Here is an 18,107-nt window from a genome sequence, read left to right on the forward strand (position 1 = left end):
ATCTTGGAAGCTACCAGGCTTTCCATACCAACCAAGAAATATTGTTCAAGGTTCAGGCCTAAATGGTTGTCAGATGAACTAATGAGACATATGGCAGAGAAGAAAAATGCATGGGATACATACAAATTAATGGGTGACGTGGAAGCCTATGAGAGATATAAGTTGGTCTGTAACCAAGTCACAAAGGAGATTAGGCAGGCAAAGGCAGATTATGAGAAATCCTTGGCAAAGGATGCAAAGAAAAACAGAAAAGAGTTCTTTACCTATTTAAACTCAAGAAGGAAAGGGATGAATCAGATTGGTCCACTGGATGTTGATGGTTCAACAGTTGAGGATCCAGCTCAGGTGGCTAACAATCTAAACGAGTATTTTGCATCTACATTCACACATGAGGAGTTATTCAGGAAGGGGAATGTCGTAGGTGAAGTAAACATTGGCAGTGAGCTAGATGATTTTCTAATAACTGAGAGGAAAGTGGAGGAGAAATTGTTGAGGATAAACATAAAAAAGGCACCCGGGGTGGATGGGATCTATCCAGTTATATTAAAGGAGGCAGCAAAGGAAGTAAGCAAACCCCTAGCCATAATTATGAGAGCTTCTTTGGACTCAGGGGAGGTACCCATGGACTGGAGATGTGCAAATGTAACTCCAATTCACAAAGGAGGATCAAAGGCTGACACAAGTAATTATAGACCTGTTAGTTTAACTTCGGTTCCAGGAAAATTAATGGAGGCACTGGTTAAAGAAGCACTGCAGGATCATCTGGACAAGAATTCAGTTATAGCTCAGACACAGCATGGGTTTGTTAAGGGCAGGTCTTGTCTGACCAATTTGATTGGATACTATGATGTAGTCACAAAAGAACTGGATGCAGGGAATAACTTTGATATTATATATTTGGATCTTAGAAAGGCTTTTGATACTGTTGCGCATGGAAGACTGCTGCACAAATTGGAGAAGTGTGGCATTCGAGGCAAATTGCTGCTATGGATAAAGGGATGGTTGAGTGGCAGAAGACAGAGAGTGGTAATCAATGGACACTGCTCAACGTGGACTAATGTTATTAGTGGAGTTCCTCAGGGTTCAGTGTTGGGTCCATTGTTGTTTTCTGTATTTATAAATGATATTGATGATGGTGTATCAGGCTTAATGTCCAAGTTTGCAGACGATACAAAGGTTGGCAGGGTTGTTAAGGACACTACTGATACTATGCTGCTGCAACAGGATCTGGAAAGGTTGAGCAGATGGGCTGAGAGGTGGCAAATGAAGTTTAACATTGACAAATGTAAAGTACTACATATGGGAAACAGTAACCCCAGATCAACGTATCAACTCTGTGGTACTACGCTGACAGTGGTAGAGAATGAAAAGGACCTGGGGGTAATTGTGCAGGCAGATATGAAGTTCTCTGAGCAGTGCAGACGAGCTGCAAGAGTAGCTCATGGTGTCTTGTCAATGATATACAGGAATTTTTCTAGCAGGGACAGGGATGTGATTATTCCCTTGTATAAGGCATTGGTCAGGCCACACCTTGAGTACTGTATACAGGTCTGGAGGCCTCATTTCAAGAAGTAGAGCTGCTGGAACGAGTACAGAGAAGGGCAACAAGATTAGTGAATGGAACAAAGGGTTGCTCTTACGAAGAAAGGCTTAAGTTTTGCAAATTACAGAGCCTGGAGACTAGGCATCGCCGAGGTGATCTGATAGAGGTGTACAAGGCTTTGAATGGCTTGAGCATGCTCAATGCCGATGGAATTCTTCCTCTTGCTCAGAATAATCACCTGAGAGGGCATAAATTCAAATTGAGGAAGGACGGATGTCGGATAGATGTGCGGAAATTCGCCTTTAGCCAGCGGGCAGTTGGTTTGTGGAACAGACTTCCATCGCTTGTTGTTGAAGTTGATAGCCTAAACAAATTTAAGGCTCAGCTGGACAGGTATTTCGAACGAATTGAGGGGTGAAATGGGAGTAGTGGTTGTTTTTTTTTTTTTTTTTTTTTTTTGGCTGATGCTGAATAAGCTTGCTTTCTTGCATCATATGCCTCTACTAATGCTAATGCTAATTTATTCTAACTATCCTCTTCTATAACACCAGACAGAAGTTTGTTCAACCAATCATTTACCTGCTGGCTAAAGGCAAATTTCACACACTACTCCTGAAACCACCATTCCTCAATTTGAATTTATGCCCCCTGATGTGTGTAGTCTCAGCAAGAGAAAGAATGCCATCAACACTGAGCTTACTCAATACATTCAAAACTCCACAATCAGATCTCCTCACAGGTGCTTAGTGTCCAGATGCTGCAATTTTCAGAAGTGAAGCATTTCTTGGTAAGAGCATCCTTTCATTCCCTTCACCAATCTCATTGGCCCCCTCTGCACCAATTCCAGGAGATCCACATCATTCCTAAAATGAGGTCTGGAGTCCTCATTTTAGAAAGACCTGTATGCAGTCATCAAGATGTGGCCTAACACTACCTTGTACAATGAGATATCACCACCTACTAGCAAAATTCCTGTATATCACTGAAAAAACCCCATGAGTTGTGCTGGCAACCTGCTTGCAGTTCTCAGAGAACATCACATCTGACTGCACAATTACCCCCAAACCTTTTCAATTTTTTTCTCTGAGATTAATGTTTAATATTGACAAAAGCAAGGTATATAAATTCAAGGAAAATTAAATTTAAAATAAATTCAAGGAAGATCTGGACAAACTTTTAGAGCGAATGAATGGGTGAAATGTGGAGGTTTTTTTTTTTTTTTTTTAGCTGATGGTGCTTTTAGCTTGCTTTTTTGCAGCATATGCCTCTATTAATGCTAAAGCTTCATGTCATTTCTCAGCCCATCTGCCTAACTTTTCTAGATCCATTAGAATACTGTCATTAACCACCCTGCCAATCTTTGTGTATCATCTGCAAACTTATTAGACATTAAACCTGTTATGCTTCCATTAATATCATTAATGAATATGGAAAACAATAATGGGCTCAGGACTAAACCCTGCAGGACTCCACTAACAACATTAGTGCACAAAGAGCAATGTCCATTGATAACCACTCTCCCTCTCTCTCCTCCCACTCAACTATCCAGGTAGTTACGAACATCTCCGCTATAATGGGCAGGGGCTCCATCGTGTTGGAACCACATTGTCTGTTGCGTCGATGCAGAAATCTGTTCATCTCTCAAAAGTTGTGGCAATACTTGCTGCAGAAAGATCAAGTAGATAGGTCCGGTTAGACAACACGGTAACAGGTAAGGTCCGATGAGGTGATCTCCCATAATACCGGCCCATTCATTGACCGAAAATCAAATCTGTGCTGCACGACGACTTCTGTGTACAATATCGCTTTAGGAAGGCGTTTCCGACCCCACATTGCTGTGTGATTTCGAGTTGTCAGGGTGTGCCCTGCCCCTCTTGGAGGTTCTGAGGCGTTTGACTGAAACACCCTGTATAGGCTCTGTGGTTGAGTGGACTGTACAAACAAGTGAGTGCATGCTCAGATAAGTTTAACCCATAACTACACACAGGAGTCTCCCAGACTCCACTCGAAAAATAAAATTCTGGGAATCACAGATGGGCCGGAAGAGCAGGGTGGGGGCCATCTACCTTCCTGGGTCAAAGTCAGCTACCTTGCAGTATGATCTTGCAGTGTGTGTGTAGTTACAGCTTAAACATGCACAATCTGTTGTATTTGAGGCAAATATTTGATACTGATTACGAATATAGGGGTATAAAACTTGTAAACCATTGCAGCAACTATAGTGTACACATTTGCATATAATACCTAGGTAATATTTTGTTAATGAATTGTGAAAAATCTTTAAGTGATAGAAACAAATGGACTTTGGTTCAGTAATACCCCAGTAACCCCAGATCAACGTATCAACTCTGTGGTACTACGCTGACAGTGGTAGAGAATGAAAAGGACCTGGGGGTAATTGTGCAGGCAGATATGAAGTTCTCTGAGCAGTGCAGACGAGCTGCAAGAGTAGCTCATGGTGCTTTGTCAATGATATACAGGAATTTTTCTAGCAGGGATAGGAATGTGATTATTCCCTTGTATAAGGCATTGGTCAGGCCACACCTTGAGTACTGTATTGGTCTGGAGGCCTCATTTCAAGAAGGATGTAGAGCTGCTGGAACGAGTACAGAGAAGGGCAACAAGATTAGTGAATAGAACAAAGGGTTGCTCCTACGAAGAAAGGCTTAAGTTTTGCAAATTACAGAGTCTGGAGACTAGGCATCGGCGAGGTGATCTGATAGAGGTTTATAAGGCTTTGAATGACTTGAGCATGCTCAATGCCGATGGGATTCTTCCTCTTGCTCAGAATAATCACCTGAGAGGGCATAAATTCAAATTGAGGAAGGACGGATGTCGGATAGATGTGCGGAAATTTGCCTTTAGCCAGCGGGCAGTTGGTTTGTGGAACAGACTTCCATCACTTGTTGTTGAAGTTGATAGCCTAAACAAATTTAAGGCTCAGCTGGACAGGTATTTCGAACGAACAGAGGGGTGAAATGGGAGTAGTGGTTGTGTTTTTTTTTTTTTTTTTTTTTTTTTGGCTGATGCTGAATAAGCTTGCTTTCTTGCATCATATGCCTCTACTAATGCTAATGCTAAAAAATCCCTTTATCCATAGCAGTAACTTGCTATTAATGCCACATTGCTCAATCTGTACAGTAGTCTTTTATGTGCAACAGTATCACAAGCTTTTCTGAAATCTAAGTACACAATGTGAAAATAATTTTTTGCATCCAGTTCCTTTATTACTATATCATAATAATATCCACTCATATTGGTTGGTTGATTTTACTTTTAATGGCACATTGGCATCTTAGGACATAATGCACCAAGTCAAAAATAAAAACAGTATTAAATGTTTGGTAACGAATAACAAGCTGCAACATCAAGAAGGTAAATATGATGAGCTATAGTAAATATAAGGTTCTAAGGTAAATAAAAATAAGGTAAATAAATCACCAAGTATAAAAGTATAAATTTAAATCTGAGTGTATAAATTAATCGAACACAAAGTTAAAAACAGATATATTGTCTCTGTCATGTAAAATCTGGCAAGTGTAAATGGCTCAGCCAGATTATTAAAGGTAATAAAACCTAAAAGGCGGGACATTCAGGAGCTCACATTTGGTGAGTATGAGCTTGGCACACCCAGGGTCCTGAGCTGGATATCATCATTCTTTTGGTGATTCCCGTCTACTTTTGACTCTCTCTCTCTCTCTCTCTCTCTCTCTCTCTCTCTCTCTCTCTCTCAGGGTAACTCGGAATTTTTTTTTTTTTTTTCCACTGGTGCAGCATAAGCCCTCAGGCTCCCTTGCACTATATATCTAATAATAATAATATGATAAAGGGATTAAATAATTTCACACTTCTCACGCATAGGTAGGTCATCCGCCCTCACAAAAAAGGAGTGTTATATGACTGTGATGTATGTAGAGCTGAGCAAGAACTTCCCCTCTTCAGACCCTGTGCAGATTGGACTGCCATAACTTGATTATAGGCTAAATCTGATATAGTTTGTCACCAGCCAGTCCATGCTAAGAACCCGGCCACTGGGAATATAATTTTGTGCATATTCTTTTGCCTGTAGTATGTATAGGGAACCAACAGGCAATGGTTATCCAGGGGAATGGCTAATTTGGCAGCAGTATCGGCTAATTCATTTCCTGATCCCAATGTGGCTTGGGATCCAGTAGAAGCGAATGTCAAATTCTGATTCAATGAAAGAAAAAAAAGCATTTACCAAATCCGGAACAGGCCTGGATAAGGATTTTACCTTACAGATAATAAAGCCTGTAACATGCTTGAATCGGTACATATCATATACTTTTGGTAAATACTATCTTTGATGTGATCAAGGATACTATTGCATGCAACTCTGTGGTATACAGTGGGGGCCCCAACATCCGATGGTAATTTTTTCCACAAAACCCATTGTATGTTGAAAATATTGTAAGTTGAAACCAATAATACATTGATTTCCTGTAATTCGTTCCCCAACAACACAAAAAATAGATGTTATATATCATTTTTACATGTTATATATAACATATAACATATCTTACATGTTATATATCATTTTTACATTAAAAATTTGTGTTTTATAAAGATTATTTAATAAATAATCATAAAACATCTTAAAATAAAAAACAAACAATAAATTAGCATTTATCTTAGACTTGAAGTGCGGTGTTGATGAAATCAATGGTGGTGTAGTGGTGGGATTATATCAAGTGTCTTTTCAGTCTTTTGTTGCTACTGGCAAAGAAACTGTCCAAAATGGACTGTTTTTTACGACTTTTTTGTAGCTTCCTGCACGAGTTCAGTGTTTTCAATGTCGCTAGGTTTTTTTACCACTTCTCTTAAACACTCCCAACAAGAAATGACAGTCTTCAACTCTTCAGCTGACACTTTTTGGTGTCTTTGGGTGTCTTTTTCTTTCTCTCCAGTGTCACTCTCTGTAATTTTCTTCAACTCTTGTAGCTCCTCTGCTGTTAGCTATGCTTGTGAGTGCCAATAAGGTCCTCTTCGCCAACCTCCAGACCCATTGATTTACCAAGAGTAACAACAATATCATTTGTCAAAGCACCATCATCTTCAAATCCATCAATGTTATGGATAATTAAAGACCAGATATTTTTCAAGGCTGCATTTAAGCACCTGGTGAAAGGATTGTAAGTTTTTGGAAACATCATTCCAAAAACTTACAATCAGCCTCACACAATCCAGCATGTTGAACTTCGACCTCCAAAAATATTTGAGGGTGACAGAATTTTCACCAGAGGTCGCTGCAAAGCAACTTGTGAACATTCTCGTGATGTAGATTTCCTTGAAGTTCGCAATCACTTGCTGGTCATTGGTTGAAGATGAGGAGTGGTGTTGGGTGGCAAAACTTTGACTTGAATAAAGTTCAAATTGTGCCTCAAGAGATTGAACAAGGTTCGGATCATCATGGCCTGGCATTTTATCCAGCAGGAGCAGCGCCTTCACAGGAAGCTTATTTTTCTCAAGATAACTCTTCACTATAGGACAGAAAACTTCAAGCTCCCATTCATTGAAGACATATCTTGTAACCCATGCCTTCTTATTACTGTGCCGAAACACTCACAGCATGCCTTTGTTGACCTTTTGTTGTTTAAATACTCTGGGGGTGCTAGTGTGATACACAAGCAAAGGCTTCAGCTTAAAATCTCAAGAGGCATTGGCACCAAACAGGAGAGTGAGCCTATCTTTCATAGGTAACCTAGGTTACCTAGGTAACCTTATGCCCAGGAAACCTAGCCTCATCCTTGGTGATGTACATTCTCCTGGGCATTCACTTCGAGAAGAGGCTGGTTTCGTCAATGTTAAAAACCTGCTGGGGAAGATACCCTCCTGATCAACAAACTCTTGGAATTCAATTTTAAAGGTCTCAGCTGCTTTTTTATCAGCACTGGATGGCTACCCATGCCTTTCAACACTTTTTGGAGTGCCCAAACCAGCCTCTGCTGGCTTTAAAGTCTTCACTTAAAAGTGCACAGCACTACAACTGGTTGATGAAGCTTTAAATTTCAGATCTATGATGGATCGTCATAGATCTGAAACAATCGTACGAGCAATGTTCTCTCTTGGCACCTCCATAGCCAGGTGGACAGGAGCAGCAGTGCGTAACACACGCTTCTTGATTAGCCCGGGGTTCGAGCCCGTGACCACCAAATACGGAGGATGCGGAAAAGTCAGGGAATGACCACCGCATATCCCCGGAGCAACGCTCCTAAAAAAAAAAAAGAGTAATGTTCTGCACGCCACACATTGAACAATAAAAAAGACACTAATTGGTTAAGAACAATCGTGCAAGTGATGTTCTGTGCACCACGTGTCTGAAAATTTTTGCCCATGTATCGTTCCTGCTATATCGGAAAGCCATCAGTACCGACAAATATCATCAGTCCTTAAAATAAACGATCGTGTGGAAGGTATATTGGATGTCAATGTCATCGTCGAGGCCCACTGTATATGCTATTTTCTTGTGGAATCTTGTTGAATACTGATTTGTATGGGAAGATAATGCTGATCCCACATATGATTCTGATTTCAAGCTACCCATGTACACCGTCAGGAAGTCAGAATACTCCACTCGATGTGATGCCAAGAGTTGCTGGTAAGCAGCTGGTGGGGCAGCATTGTTTTTCCAGATCTTGAAGAAGTTAAAAGATGAACATACCAGGGTAGAAGGAATTGCCTTTGTGATTGTTGTCTAGTGTAATGTTTATTTCACTTAACGGCCCTCAGATTCAGATACCAAAATGTGAGTTGGCAGTCACAGGTATTGTAGAGATTTTCCCATCATGGCTCAAAAATTGATGCCAGCATAGGGCTGTCAGGAAGGGACCTCAAATTTAAAAGCATACTGCAAGGTTAACTGCTTATGTTGAAGAGACAGAGATGGTTTATTTGCTTCAACATAAAATCAGATTGGTCAGAGATTGCCCATTAATAAATAGTTTCCCCCCTTAACAGATTGTCCCTTAATAAATTAATCCATGCTGCAACTGCAGTAAACTGCATTCCTATCTAGTTGGTCTTGCATTACTTTTTCAAAAATGTGACTCTATTGTTTTGCCTTGAACAGAGAATTCCAGTGACTCCATTATTTTCTCTAACCATTATTTTCTTTTACCTAACAATAAAATAAACTATTATATGATGATGATCAATTTAGATGTGAAGACTGTCAAACTGTGTTGGGCAACCATACCAAAATCGGTATTTATTTTGGGGATTAAAGAATGCAACTAAAAGGTGAAACAAAGAACTTTGAGGCAAAAATGTATAGATGAAGGAAGAAACAACGAAAAAAACTGAATAAAAATAAATAAATTGCATGAAGAGAGAAGTTCCCTTGTTACAGTTATTAAATCTTATTCTGACAAAGGGTTCAAAAAATATTTAAATGCTATTTTGTTTCTCAGACTGTGATCAGAGGACCCTAGGAGCATATAAAGATACACCAGAGGTTCTGCATATTATGTCTGAAGTTTCTTATAAACTGGAAACAATACTGTAAGAGAAAGAGTGACAATTGTAATTATGAAATTACAATATACCAGGACCTTTACTCAACAGATGATTTCCAATTTCTCCAAAAATTACAATATCTATTGGGGTTGGGCCATGTAAATCTGATTACATGTAGAGTTATTCACATTTAATTGTTAACAAAATCTTATAATATCTTTTCTAATATATTTACTCAGTACTTTGTTTTAATATAAACATTTCCAAGATTATTTTTTTCTTATTGTTATTCTTTTGTTACAACACCAAGATAATATGATACTGTAGGATGAATCATGTTTTTTTAGCATTAGCTGGGCATATGATGCAAGAAAGCAAGCTCATATAGCATCAACCAAAAAAAAAACACTCTTTCCATTTCACCCATCCATTCACTCCAAATGTTTGTCTAGTTCTGCTTTGAACTTAAGTTGCTGACTCCCACTACGACAGATGCAAGTTTGTTCCAACTATCAACCACCAGCTGGCTAAAGGCGAATTTCTGCACATCTATTCTACAATTGTCTTTCCTCAATTTGAATTTATGACCACTCAGGTGAGTAATCTGAGCAAGAGGAAGAATACAATTAGCATTGAGCTTGCTCAATCCATTCAAAGCCTTATACACTTCAATTGGATCACCTCGCAGGTGCCTTGTCTCCACAAGTTGCAATTTTCAGAAAATTGAGCTTTTTTTGGTAACACCAACATTTAATATTCGGACCCTCCCTCCCATAATTTAGTCGGAATTAATGTGGTTCTACAGTATCCTTCTTTCTTGCCCGGCTCTAAACAAGGCGTAAACATTCGTTTCATTCATGTTGGAGAGTTACATAAAATATATTTATCATTTTATGGAGTTGTGGCCGTATCGCAAAATTCAAGACCAATACAATGCATATTAAAATAACATTCGAAATTTAACTTCAAATCCTAAACCACTCTATAGGCTATAACTAGGTTTCTGCCTCATTTTAAAAGTTCACAAATGTTTTTCTATTAATAAAAAAATTAAAAAATAAAGAGCAACTGGACAGAAATCTTTAATTTATTATACCTGGACCCCATTCCGTACTTTTATCTTTGGTTTCAGTATTCTGCTTATTTTCCTTAAGCTCGTCTGCCATGTTGTTCTCTTTATTTTGGAATTTACACCTAGCGACGCTTTCAAAGTATAATAGATTCACGGAACAAAAAAAAAAAAAAAAAAAAAAAATTCAATAATAATAATAATAATAATGAATTACAGAATCACTTTCAGATAAACGCAGCGCAAATCTACCAGGCCACAGGGCCGTGCAAAGGTACTTGGGGGCCTGGATGCAAAAGGGATTAAGGAACCAAATTAAAGGATCCTCTTACCAAGAAAGGCTTAAGTTCTGCAAATTGCAGTGGCTGGAGACTAGACACCTGCGCGGTGATCTGATTGAGGTGTATAAGGCCTTGAATGGATTGAGTACGCTGAATTCTGATGGGATCCTTCCACTTGTTATAGAATATTTGTTCCAGCGGGTGGTTAATTGCTGGAACAAACTTCCATCTGTCGTTGTGGAAGTTGATAGGTTGAATAAATTTAAGGAGGAACTGGACAGGCATTTGGAGGGGATGGTGTGATTTTTTTTTTTTTTTTTTTGGCTGATGCTGCATAAGCTCATACACTTGCTTTCTTGCATCACATTCCGCTACTACTACTAATACTACTACTACTACTACTACTATTACGACTACTACCACGTTTATTTATGTTGACACTTTGATGGCTCCCTAGATTGGGGCTCCCCTATATCGGGGGCACTGGTGCGGGGCATCTAATGCACCCTCCATTTGCACTCCCCTGCCAGACCACAAGAGAAATAAAGATGCAACACACCACGCTCAATTTCAACGAGGAGACCAAAAAAAAAAAAAAAAACTATTACATTAGACCACTCGAACATTTAAATTCATATGCCGTGCCGAGTGTTTTATGTATATTAATTAACCCCAGGGGTTCTTGGGTGAGTATGGGCTTGGCACATCCATGGTCCTGAGCATTCTTCTCTTTCTTGGTGATTCCTCTCTCTCTCTCTCTGTTAATTAACTCAAGGGGATCTGTGATGAGTATGGGCTTGGCACATCCGGGGTCTGAGCTAGATATCATCATTCTTCTCTTTCTTGGTGATTCCCTTGTCTCTCTCTCTCTCTCTCTCTCTCTCTCTCTCTCTCTCTCTCTCTCTCTCTCCATTTTTTTTTTTTTTTCGGCTGTTGCAGCATAAGCCTCAGGCTTCCTTGCACCATATAGTTAATAATAATTGCGTGTATTCTATGGTCAATTTGTCTGTTTTGCTGGACAAAAAAACCTTGCTGTCTACGCTTGAGAGTGACTAACTCAGACAAGGAGCGAAAAAAGCCCACTAAAGTTCCTCGCGTCATCGACGGAATTCGAACCAGGGCCTTTTCCAACCGGTGTAGGGAGGACGGTCACAATACCACTGTGCAACATTAGGGCAGACAACCAGGAGACCAAAAAAAAAAATTTATATATATATATATATATATATATATATATATATATATTTATTAGGGTCGCCCAGACTGTTAATTCAACTACCCATGTGTATTGTCTGCGTGGGTAGCACAGTGGTATCGTCACCGTCCTCCCATACACTGGGAGGAAAAGGGCCGGGTTCGAATCCCGTGGACGACGCGAGGAACTTTAGCGGGCTTTTTTCACCCCGTGGCTGAGTTAGTCGGTCTCATGCGTAGATAGCAAGGTTTTCTCCCCCAGAAACTGGGGTTTTTTCTTCCAGCAAAACAGGCAAATCGACAAGAGAACACACGCAATTTACAGACACGAATACGGGTTAATGTAATCATTTACGGGTAACCCTATTATATAGTAATTTTTTATTAATATACCCATGGGTATTGTATCTGTAAATTGCGTGTATTCTATGGTCGATTTTTCTGGACGAAATCCCCCCCCCCAGATTATGGGGGAACCTTGCTCTCTACGCCTGAGACCGACTAACTCAGCCAGGGAGTGAAAAAAGCCCACTAAAATTCTATGTTGTCCTTGAAGGTGCCTCCATATCTGTATCAGAGACTTAACATTAGCATTACTAGAGGCATATGATGCAAGAAAGCAAGCTTATTCAGCTTCATCCAAAAGAAAAAAAAAAAAAAAACACCACTCCCATTTCACCCCTCCATTCGTTCAAAATACCTGTCCAGCTGGGCCCTAAATTTGTTTAGGCTATCAACTTCAACAACAAGTGATAGAAGTCTGTTCCACCAACCAAATACCCGCTGGCTAAAGGCAAATTTCCGCACATCTATCCTACATCTGTCTTTCCTCAATTTGAATTTATGCCCTCTCAGTTGATTATTCTGAGCAACAGGAAGGATCCCATCGGCATTGAGCATGCTCAAACCATTCAAGGCCTTATACACCTCTACCAGATCACCTCGCCGATGCCTAGTCTCCAGACTCTGTAATTTACAAAACTTAAGCCTTTCTTCGTAAGAGCAACCCTTTGTTCCATTCACTAATCTTGTTGCCCTTCTCTGTACTCGTTCCAGCAGCTCTACATCCTTCTTGAAATGAGGCCTCCAGACTTGTATACAGTACTCAAGGTGTGGCCTGACCAATGCCTTATACAAGGGAATAATCACATCCCTATCCCTGCTAGAAAAATTCCTGTATATCATTGACAATACACCATGAGCTACTCTTGCAGCTCGTCTGCACTGCTCAGAGAACTTCATATCTACCTGCACAATTACCCCCAGGTCCCTTTCATTCTCTACTACTGTCAGTGGCCCGCAGAGTTGATACGTTGCTCTGGGGTTACTGTTTCCCATAGGTAGTACATTACATTTCTCAATGTTAAACTCCATTTGCCACCTCTCAGCCCATCTGCTCAACCTTTCCAGATCCTGTTGCAGCAGCATAGCGTTAGTAGAGTCCTTAACAACCCTGCCAGCCTTCGTATCGTGTGCACACTTGGGCATTAAACTTGATATACCATCATCAATATCATTTATAAATACAGAAAACAATGGACCCAACACTGAACCCTAAGGAACTCCACTAATATCATTAGTCCACGTTGAGCAGTGTCCATTGATTACCACACTCTGTCTTCTGCCACTCAACCATCCCTTTATCCATAGCAGCAATTTGCCTCCAGTGCCACACTGCTCTAATTTGTGCAGCAGTCTTCCATGTACAACAGTATCAAAACCCTTTTTATCTTGGTGAAAATCTCCACTATGATAATTATCTGGTCATTTTTACGGATTTTTGTGGCTGTTTTCAGAAACTGGTCAGAAAACTCATCTACGGTCATTATTTCTTGTTAACTTGAACAAAATAATTTCAACTTTTTTTAAAATTTATCTTTCTCTACTCTAAATTAACAGTTGTTAGTTGAAGTTTCGATTTGAGACAGTTTAATTAACAACAGGTACTTTGGTTTTTATGTCAACCGACTGCGACTGTAATACATGCGTTTAAAACTTTCGTATGTTATAAACGCACGTAAAACTGGGGAACAAAACAATATTCAGCCTTTATAAACGCGTTTAGTATAACCACGTTTTTTTTTGTTTTTTTTAAGTTCGTCTTACAAATCAGTTAGCACCATATTTTTTGTAAGTAGATTTATACGGCCGACCGGGCTAGCCAGGTGGGTAAAGTGCATGCCTAACAACCCAAAGGTTGCGGATTCGAATCCCGCCCCTGACTTGGATCAGAATAAAATGCAAAAACTTTGGGAGGTGCATTATGGCTACAGAAGCCGATTTGCCAATAACTAACAAAACAAAAAAAAAGATTTATACGAAGTATACAGGGGAGTATTTGTATTTCCTGAACACTTTTTTAAATTTTTTTCTAGTTATTTTACATTTTACAGATCATCAACCATTTTCAATCCATTGCAGGATGAAGGCCTCTCCAGCAAATTTCCAGGTCCTTCTGTTTTGAGCACTGGCCATCCATTTACTATCCAAAAACTCATGAATTTCATCTATCCATCTCCGCCTTTGTCTTCCAGGTTTTCTTCTAGCTCCTCTTGGGTACCATTCTGTTATTTTCTTAGTCCATCTGTCATCATGTCTTCGAGCTATGTGTCATGCCCAAGACCATTTTAGTTCTTTAGTATTGATAAGAATGTCCTTTACTTCAGTTTACTGCCTAATCCATGTGTTTCTCTTCTTATCTAACAGTCTGATTCCCAATATAATTCGTTCCATTCTTCGCTGTGTAGTTCTCAGCTTCTCTTCCATTATTTTGGTAAGTGCCCAAGTTTCACTTCCATAAGTCATGGTGGGGAGTATACATTGGTTCATTATTTTACGTTTCAGACAAACTGGGATATTACTCTTCAGTAATATGACTATAATAAAACAGGCCTACGTGCTCTGGATTCATAATGCGAAAATTTATTTTTTATTTTGTTACACAGAGCATTGATAAAACTACAATAAATAAATCAGCTTTCGGCTGGGTGGCAGCCTTCATCGGAATAAAATACTTGAATGGCAGTTGGAATAGAGATGCACTGCCAGGATGGTGCGTGAGGCACGTGGTTAATTGTTTGTTGATGTTTGTGGCTGTGACGTATGGTGGTGACGTGGCCAGCGTTTGTCTATGGATAGAATTACTGACTCTGTGATGGGGTTAACTTGACAACCACTGTTCCTGTTCAAAGCGGTGTCCGAGCATTTTATATTTAGCGATTCCAACCAGGTACGCCTCAGGTAATGGTGGGACCTGTCCACAACCACGACATCGCGGTGTGGGTCGATGTCGTTGTGGGTTGTCCAGACATGCTCGGCGATAGCTGAGTGTTCTACATCTGCCAAACGGATCGCCCTTTTATGTTCTAAGAGACGTTTCTCGAGTCAACGTCCAGTCTCTCCAAAGTAGCAGCTCGTGCAGTCACGGCAAGAGATGCGATAGACCAAACCACTCTGTAGAAGGGTGGGGACAGGTGTTTTTATGTTGGAAAGGAGAGAACGCAGTTTCTTGCCTGGGAGTTGGATGCACTTTATCCCATGAGATCTTAGGATTCTACCGATCTGCTGTGACAGGTTGGGGTAGTATGCGATGAATGCCCTCGTGGATGACTCGTCACTGTTGACGTTGCTGTTGGTCGTCACATTGTCGCGTGCTTGTAGATCACACCTGTCAAGGACGTCGATGGGGTAGCCACACCTCGTAAGGTCTACTTTGACTCTGGTGATCTCTTTGCGTCTTTCATCTGTGGAGCTGGAGTGTGTCCAGGCGCGAGTTAGCAAGGTTCGGGCAGTTGAGAGGAGGTGGCCCCGTGCGTGTGCTGACTGGAAGTTGGTAAATTGGCCAGCACACATAGGCTTATGATAAACTGTCGTCTTCAAGCATGTGTCTTCGCGCCGGACAAGTGTATCTAGGTATGGTATAGAGTTGTTCGACTCCAGCTCAATCGTGAATTTTATGAAGGGCGATAGTGAGTTGAGGTGGGTTAGGAGTCGCTGACCTGAGTCTCTAGGGATGACTACGAACACATCGTCTACATAGCGACACCAAAAGGCGATGTGATCTGGTGCGTGTGTAAACGCACGTCCCTCTAACTCCTCCATCACGATGTTTGCTGTGACCGAGCTGACAGGGGAACCCATGGCTTTGCCATGTATCTGCTGGTAGATCGAGTCATTAAACATGATTGCACCCCCTGTTAAGCACAGTCTGAGGGCGGCAGAAATGTCATCAGGCGTCAGTCTAGTTCTGCCGCTAAGGGTTCCATCATTATCCAAGAGTTGGCATCGTTCGATGTCGTATCACTCTTTACCTCCATCCCAGTGGAACTTGCCATCTCTTGTGCAAAACAACACTTGGATAATGGTTTCCCCGTCTTGGGAAAGGTAATGGAGCAGTTGCTTCAATCCAGATTATCCACCTACTACCAGACAGCCAACTTAGACTCTCCAAAGCAGTATGGCTTTAAGCCAGGTTGCTCCACAGAAGACGCTATGAACAATCTTCTCAACACTGCAAACTCAACCACAGAAAAATATCTACTGGCTATCTCCATTGACTTTGCTGGTGCCTTCGATTCCATCTGGTGGCCCAGCATTGTCGGGAGATTACGTCAACTCAATATTCCACTCAACCTCTACCGCTGTCTACAGAACTACCTCTTCAACCGCTTAATAACCGTTCAAACAAATTTTCAGAAAACCTCCCGACCAGTTGTTAGAGGGTGTCCACAGGGCTCAGTTCTTGGGCCCCTACTTCTGGAACTTGATACTAAATGAATTTCTTCTTATGGATCTAGGCCCTGTGGACTGCATGGCCTATGCAGATGATGTCCTCCTCCTTATCAAAGCTGATTCTAGAACTCAGCTTGAGCAAATTGCCTCCCCTGCCTTAACGATCCTCCAAAATTGGGCAAACAACCACAAGTTAGTCATCTCTGGGGAAAAAAAACGAAGACTATCCTCCTCAAAGGATCCTTGGACATAAGAAGACCGCCGCAAATTAAAATCTCTGGGCAGACATTGGAACTCAAAACAGAACTAAAATATCTAGGAGTAACCTTCGACTCCCGATTAACATTCTTACCTCATCTTAATTACCTCTCCAACAAAATACGTCGTTATACTGCCATGATCGTAAGAATTAGCAGAGCATACTGGGGTTTGAAGAGGAGGACTCTCATGCTACTTTACAAAACCATCTTCTTACCAGCTGTGTGCTATGGTGCAGCCGTATGGTTCCCTCGTGCCATCATTGCACGTAATAAAGCAAAGCTACATTCAATTCAACGCAATATCCTACTCACCGTGACTAGAACTTGCCACACAGTCAGTAATCCTGCCCTGCAGGTCTTAGCAGGTACTCTTCCTCTGGACCTGGAGGTTATTCATCGCGGCCTTGCATACCGCATAAAGAGAGGAATTCCTACCACCATTCTGGATATTACACTCAATCTAGCTAATGATCCAAAAAACGAAATGAAACGGATTTACTCTAAGCTCTTCCAGCATTGGCAAAGATCTTGGGAGCAAACAGCCAAAGGTGAAACAACTAAAAGATTTCTTCCACAAGTTATGATAACTGCACCAAAACCTCCTCCATGGTACTCACCAGGCCTTCACATCTCGTTCTTCCTCACTGGTCATGGAAACGATCCATGACCAGTGAGGAAGAACGAGAGGCCAAGCTGCATGCCCTGGGTCTCACCGATTCTCCTCTCTGCACATGTGGTGACAATGAAGACTGGATTCACATCATGTATAATTGCCCTCTTTATGATTTCCGAACTGGAAATATACCCAGTGGGCAGGAACATCTCTACATAATTGACGAAACCAACTACAAAGCCTTCACTACTTTTGCCCAGACTGTATTTGAAATGCGTCAAATTCACCTACAGCAAACTGTTCAGCGCACCCCCCCCCATCTGTTAGGTCAGGATAAAGATTAATATCCTGTTGGTGTTATCTTTGATTCCATTCAGGATATGTTCAATTCACAGCACATATCCTGAATGGAATCAAAGATAACACCAACAGGATATTGATCTTTATCCTGACCTAACAGGAATCTCTCGACGTTCACAAAGGAAGCTATCTGACAAACCCACCAACCCAAAAAAGGACGTTTCTACAGTAGACACAAGAACTCCAAGCAATCCTTGAGCTTCATGAATCCATGTGCCTCCTCTCATCCCCTAAGAGAAGATTACACTGCTCATTGCCTACAAGTAACCCTTGGCTGAAGAAGCTTAAATTGCTGACACTGGGCTCTTGCCCAATGTGGGACCCACTCACTTGCTGGCACCTCTTCTCTTCAAGGTGTAGGACAATACTGATTTTCCTACTTGTGTAGGAACTCACATAAATACTCCTGTGGGAGTGGGACTGGCATTTGACATCAAATGCAGGGTCATGCTATTAGGCAACCTGACTTTGTGGGTCACTTAAGCAGAAGAAAGAGGGCGAGGTAGGGTGGGCTCCCCCTTTGGGGGAGCCCACCCTACCTCGCCCTCTTTCTTCTGCTTACCTTCTTTCTTCTCAATCT

At 41.0% G+C, this 18,107-nt stretch overlaps 1 protein-coding gene across 3 annotated transcripts in view; it reads right to left on the minus strand.

Moving 5' to 3' along the window:
- The window catches only part of LOC150084652 (ubiquitin thioesterase OTUB1), a 297,048-nt gene extending 286,858 nt beyond the window's left edge, over positions 1 to 10,190 (minus strand). For 2 of the 3 annotated variants that reach the window (XM_090375383.1, XM_090375385.1), the window contains exon 1: positions 10,116 to 10,187. In XM_090375383.1, coding sequence (XP_090231509.1) covers positions 10,116 to 10,185 — 70 coding nt within the window. In that variant the 5' untranslated portion in view covers positions 10,186 to 10,187. Of the gene's footprint in view, positions 1 to 10,115 lie in introns of all 3 variants that reach the window. The other variant, XM_090375384.1, reaches the window with a different exon arrangement.
- Positions 10,191 to 18,107: the final 7,917 nt, after the last annotated feature.

This window comes from Mastigoproctus giganteus, chromosome 6, assembly GCF_048544385.1.
Source record: "Mastigoproctus giganteus isolate SK-2022 chromosome 6, ASM4854438v1, whole genome shotgun sequence".
NCBI lineage: Eukaryota > Metazoa > Arthropoda > Arachnida > Uropygi > Thelyphonidae > Mastigoproctus > Mastigoproctus giganteus.